Raw genomic sequence first — 6,721 nt, forward strand, 5'->3', positions numbered from 1 at the left:
TTCCAGAGGGCAAATTTAAACAGTTGCTAATCAGGGAAGTGAAGGAATGCAGAAACAAAGGAGGAGCAGCCAAGAAACAATGTGTGCTCACTGGCTAAATCCTGTCCAACTCTTTGTGACCCCAGGGACTATTACCCACCAGGCTCAGACTCTGTCCATGGGATTTCCTAGGCGAGAATACTGGAGTGGGTTGCCATTTCCTTCTCCATGGGATCTTCCTGACCCAGGGATGGAACCCATGTCTCCTTCATTGGCAGGCATATTCTTTACCACTGAGCCACCTGGGAAGTCCAAGAATTCGTACAGGGAATCAAAAGAGGGTAAAAATCCTTTTGGGTTTATAGTAGCTGAAACATTAACAGAACAGGCTGAGATTTCAGCAACATAATTTGCCCCCCTTCCCCCTTGGTACTTTATCCAGGTCATCACAACAGTGTTCTAATATGCTGCTTCATAATTGCATAATTCTAATATGCTGCTTCATAACTGCAAGCTGCACAGCCGGAAGTCCTGTAATTCTTGTCATTGCAATGGGACAAGTCCTGTAAGAGTCAGTAGGCTTAAAAAAAAAGAGAGATGACAGAAAGGACAAACTCCCACCCACTTTAGTGGGAGAAATGGGGAAAATGTCAAGTGATATTATATGTCACTACTGTCAATGAACATGGTCATTTGTACCCACACTTTCTCTTACTCATATTAGTATTGGCCTTTAGGCAGGCATATGTCCCAAAGTGATTCTTGGCTTTGCTTTTACAACAAATATTTTCCAGTATTTACTCGATCCAGGATCCTTCTACTAGGTGTGTTTACTTCATATATCTTAATTCTCTTAATGGAACACATAAGAACGCAAATTAAGTCAGTGACTTACCATGTAAGAAGACTCAGCAAATTTTACTTGTTTCTTCTTCTGGAGAAGTTATGTTAAAATTTAAGCAACCACAAAACTGACAAAGGACTTGCTTCTAGGATATATAAGGAATTCTCAAACTCAATAGCATAAATCAACTACACTTCAATTTAGGGCAAGGTCGTGGTTCCTCAGGAAGGAATATACATAATAATGTGTTTGAGTTTTGCAGGAGCTGAGGCCCCCATCCAGATGGAGGATGATAACACCGCCCTGTTACGTCACCTCTAAACAATCAGAAGAAAGCCACATAGACACACCCTGCAGCCCTCAAATTTTGCCCATAAAAACTCTTGCCTGAAAATTATTGAGGAGTCTGGGTTTTTTGAACCTGAGCCACCCGTTCTCCTTGCTTGGTCCTGCAATAAAATTTTCTTTGCTCCAAATTCTTTGGAATGTTTATTTGGCTTCACTGTGTGACACAAACTTGTGTTCAATAACAATTTCTGAATATATACTATTTTATTTTAGTGACTTTTTTTCCTGGTATAGAGACAGGAAAGAAGGGAGCAGGGCACAACAGTTAAAAGAATGACACAGCTATTGAGGATACGACAAAAATTGGTTAGCACCAAATAGGCCCAAGATGGCAGAAGATTTGACTTCCAGTGGCCCTTGAGCCTCATTATATGTTCATTGTAATACATTAGCATGCTAAATGACTCACCCAAAGGTGCCATGACAGTTTCAAGGCTGTCTATAAAAGGCCAAAAATGTAGGTGGTGTCCAGTTCCTGGAAATTACCATCCCTTCTCTGAAATAGTTGGAATAATCCTCCCACTCATTACTGTATGAAATTACCCAACCCATAAGAACTAACAACCCCAAATGCCAAGGCTTGCTCTCACTAAGAGAGATTGCATTCTGCCTATAGAATGTGTATCTCTCTAAATAAACTTGCTTTCACTTTACTCTGGCTTGCTCTTGAATTCTTTCCTACATAAAGTCAAGGACCCTCACTTGGCAGCCCATCCCAGGAGCTAACCCCAGACCTGGGAAGTGACCATCATCTTGTTTCCCCTTCTCCTGTAACATAATCTTACTATATGTGCACAAATAGCTCAGTTGGTAAAGAATCTGCTTGCAACGTGGGAGAGATCCCGGTTTGATTTCTGGGTCAGAAAGATCCCTTGGAGAAGGGATAGGCTACCCACTCCAGTGTTCTTGGACTTCCCTTGTGGCTCAGCTGGTAAAGAATCTGCCTGTAGTGTAGAAGACCTGGGTTCGATCCCTGGGTTGGGAAGATTCCCCTGGAGAAGGGAAAGGCTACCCACTCCAGTATTCTGGCCTGGAGAATTCCATGGACAGTCCATGGGGTCGCAAAGAGTGGGACACAACTGAGTGACTTTCATACACACACTACATCCATACCCAGATTCTACAATTGGTGTCACCTTATTTTTTGATGGTTTTCAGAGGAAGTTAAACATAACAGAACACTTCACCCCAAACACTTGAACACCCATAATATAAAGTGTGGCCCTGACTCCATATTAGGTGCTAGGGGTAAAGAGCATGTCTGCCAATGCAGGAGACTTAAGGGATGCAGGTTTGACCCCTGGGTGGGGAAGATCCCCTGGAAGAGGGTGTGGCAACCTACTCTAGTATTCTTGCCTGGAGAATCCCATGGACAGAGGAGCCTGGTGGAGTCCACGGAGTCTCAAAGAATCAGATATGACTGAAGTGACTTAGCACACACGTACTCATCCTATTAACCACCAGGTAGCATCCTAACCAATCATCTAATGCCACCATTCCAGTAGGAATTTTCTCTCCTCCACCCTCTGGAAGCAACATCTGTTTTGATTTTTTCTGTCATAGTTTTGCCTATCCTAGAACCTCATGTAAGCATATCATACAGCATGTACTCTTTTCTGTAATGCCTCTTTCATTTAGTGTAATGTTTTTGAGATTTATCCTTGTTGTCCCATATAGTTTGGTCTTTTTTGTTGAAGAATAGCATTTCATTCTATGTTTATACAATAGCTTATTTTTTTTGTTTGAATGTTTTTTATTCAATTATACATAATGTCAGATGATAGAAAAGTTACAAGAATAGCTTAAAGAATTCTAGATATCCTTCATTCAGGTTCTCTGAGTGTTAGCATTTACCTACACTTGTTTTATCGTCTCTCTCACTCTCTCTACTTCTTTTCTCAATCATGTTGAGTTGCAGACATATCATCCCTTTACTCTGGAATACTTCAGTGTATATCACCTAATAACAAAAAAGAAATTCTCTCATATAACCAGAGTACATTTAACAAAATCAGGAGATGAGAGTGATATAGCACTATTTTATAAGCTAAAGACTGTGTTCAGATTTTGCCAGCTGTTCCAATAATATCCTGATTAGCATGAGAAAATCTAAAAATGTCTGTTGCACTCACTATCATGTCTTTCTAGTCTTCTTTATTCTGGAACAATTCCCAAATCTTTCTTCATATTTCATGACAATGACATTTTGAAGAATATAGGCAAGTTATTTTTTAAATTAGGTTTTTATTTTGAGATAATTCTAGAGTTGCATGCACTTGTAAAGCATAATACAAAGAGATCTCATATATCCTTCACCCATCTTCTCCAATGGTAACATCTTGCCAAACTACAGCACAATATCAGAACCAATATACTGACACTGATAAGTCAAGATTCAGAACATTTCCATCTCCAGAAAGATCCCTCATGTTGCTCTTTTAGAGCCTCCCCCATTTCCCTCCCATCCCTACCCCTCCTTAACCCTGATAAGCAGTAATCTGTTCTCCATTTCCATAATTTCGTCATTTCAATGAGGTTAGATAAAGAGAACTACTTACTAATGGGCTTTTTTCTTTCACCATAGTTCTCTGGAGATTCATCCATGGTGTGGATATACTATGGTGTATTCAATCATTCACCTGTTGACAGACATCTGGGTTGTTTCCAGTTTTTTCACTGTTACGAATAAAGGTGCTCTAAACATTCGTGTTCAGGTTTTTACATGAATGTAAGTCTTTATTTCTCTGGGATAAATGCCCAGGAGAGAAACTGCTGGGTCACATGGCAATTACATGTTTAGTTTTTGAAGAACTACCAGATTGTTTTCTAAAGTGGCTGTACCATTTTGCATTCCAGCAGCAATGTATGAGTAATCCAAATCACCAATAACACTTTGTACATACTGTCTGTAATTTTTTCTTTTAGAGTGTGAGTAGGGTAAGGTGGTACTTCATTGTGATTTTATTTTGCACTTCCCTAATGGCTAATGATGGTGAAGATCGTTTCATGTGTTCATTTGCCATTTATCTTCTTGGGTGAAACATCTCTTCACGTCTTTTGTCCATGGATAGTTTGCTTTTGGATTGTTTTCCTTATTACTGTGGAGTTTGCTTTTGTTGTAGGAAGAGCTAGCATTGTTTACTTTTGACTGGTAGATGTTTAGGATGAGCCAGTCAAGGAAGAGCACTTATTACAATGTGAATGAAACCCCAATCCTTTGCATACTGATGCAGACACCAGTGGCATGCATTTCTGGATCAAGGGTATAGGTTTAGGGAGCGTGGCAGCAAGAGTGAGAACCTTGACTGAATTTTCATGTGTGACTTCAGTAGAATTGCTGCCAACACATCTTGTTTTCATGGATGCGACAAGGCAAAAGGTCAGTTTTGAGAATTTGTTATATGTTCTAGATACTTGTATTTGTTGGATATGTGCTTTGTAAGTATTTTCTTCCAGTGTAGCATGTCTTTTCGTCCTCCTGACAGGGTCTTTCATAAAGCAAAACGTTTTCATTCTGATGAAGTAAAATTTATCAGTTTATTTTAGGGATACTTTTTTTTTTTTTTTTTAATTTTAGGGATAACAATTTTAAAGTCTAAAAATTCTTTGCTTTATTTTCTATCCCAAAGATTGTCTGCTATATTTTTCCTAAAAGTTGTTTAGTTTTACACTTTACATTTGAGTCCATGATGGATGGACTTTATGTTAATTCTTCATGTGACGTGAAACTTAGGTCAAGGCCCGTTTTTCTACCTGTGAATGTCTAGTTAACTGCAACACCACTTGTTGAAAAGGTTTCTTCTTCCATTGATTTGCTTTTGCAATTCAGTTGGAGTCTGTGATCTTGAATTAGGCAATGCTTGCCCAGGTATCACTCCAAAAGCACAAGCAACGAAAGAAAAAATATGTAGTAATTGAACTTTATACAAATTAGTATCCTTTGTGCATTATAGGATACAATGCTAGATTTACACCCAAGTATTTCTCTCTCTTTTTTTTTTTTTGAGTGACTTAAATGGTGTTGTAAGGAAGTAACGCAAGGAGAAATGGAAGTCCCTCCAGCCGCGGTGTTGTGCTGTCCGGTAGAGAGATGGATTTGTAAACCCCGGATCGAGGTTCTACCTACCCGAGGCTGCTGGTGTGCGGAGACCCCGGGGGGAACCACTGTCACCATGTCTGACCAGGAAGCAAAACCTTCAACCGAGGACTTGGGAGATAAGAAGGAAGAAGAGTATATTAAACTCAAAGTCATTAGACAGGATAGCAGTGAGAGTCAATTCAAAGTGAAAATGACGACACATCTCAAGAAACTCAAAGAATCATACTGTCAAAGACAGGGAGTTCCCATGAATTCACTCAGGTTTCTCTTTGAAGGTCAGAGAATTGCTGATAATCACACTCCAAAAGAACTGGGAATGGAGGAAGAAGATGTGATTGAAGTTTATCAGGAACAAACGGGGTCATTCAACGGTTTAGATATTCTTTTTATTTTTTTTTCTTTCCCCTTAATCCTTTTTTATTTTTAAAAATAGTTCTTTTGTAATGTGGTGTTCAAAACATAATTGAAACTGGCACCCCATCTCTTTAAAACATCTGGTAATTTGAATTCTAGTGCCCATTATTCATTATTGTTTCTTTTCATTGTGCTGATTTTTGGTGATCAAACCTCAGCCCCCTTCATATCACTCTCTCCTTTTTAAAAATTACATGTGTGCATAGAGAGCCCGCCTTTTCCAGGACTGTGCATTTGCAGGCTTGTGATAAATAAGATCAACTAATGCGAATGTTCCTAATGACTTTCCAATTGGCCCTGACGTTCTAGCATGTGATTGCTTCACTCCTGGACTATGACTTTCAGTGGGAGGTGGAAGTTTTTCGGAAAACAGAACTGTGGAAAAATGACCCTTCCTTAACTTGAAGCTACTTTTAAAATCTGAGGGTCTGGACCAAAAGAAGAGGAATATCCATTTGAAGTCAAAATGACAGAGAATAATGACTAACTCCAAAGATGGCTTCACTGAAGAGAAAGCATTTTAAGATGAAAGAAAAATCTTGTCAGAATATCCCAGAAAAGATCTAATTTTCATTAGCAGTTAAACTTATTCATGCAGAAGTGTATACAACAGAACACTGCTCTTTTTGACTTTATTTGTACTTTTTGGCCTGGGATATGGGTTTTAAATGGACAGTGTCTGTACCAGCTTCATTAAAATAAACAAAATATTTGTAAAAACTGTAAAAAAAAATAATAAATGGTGTTGTATTTTAATGTCAGTGTCCACATGTTTATTGCTAGTATATAAAAATGCAATTGATTTTTTTATGGTTATCTTGCATCTGGAGACCTTGATGACCTCACATGTTGGTTCTTAGATTTCTTTTTCTTTTTTTTTTTTAGTAAATTCTTTGATTTTTCTTTGTAGATAGTCATGTCATCTCCAAATGGGACAATTTTATGTCTTTCTTTCCAGTTGGAATGACTTTTATTTTCTTGCCTTTTTGCATTTCTTGAACTTCTAGCATTGTTGTTTCTTGTATTTCCTCTTTATA

General features: G+C 38.5%; 1 protein-coding gene across 1 annotated transcript; it reads left to right on the forward strand.

Moving 5' to 3' along the window:
• Window positions 1–5,202: 5,202 nt before the first annotated feature.
• Window positions 5,203–6,396, forward strand: LOC102278737 (small ubiquitin-related modifier 1-like). Its single transcript, XM_070378529.1, has one exon. The coding sequence runs from the start codon at window positions 5,218–5,220 to the stop codon at window positions 5,695–5,697; it is 480 nt and encodes a 159-aa protein (XP_070234630.1). The 5' UTR covers window positions 5,203–5,217; the 3' UTR covers window positions 5,698–6,396.
• The last annotated feature ends 325 nt before the right edge of the window (window positions 6,397–6,721 follow it).

Source organism: Bos mutus, chromosome 10, assembly GCF_027580195.1.
Source record: "Bos mutus isolate GX-2022 chromosome 10, NWIPB_WYAK_1.1, whole genome shotgun sequence".
NCBI classification, from domain to species: Eukaryota; Metazoa; Chordata; class Mammalia; order Artiodactyla; family Bovidae; genus Bos; species Bos mutus.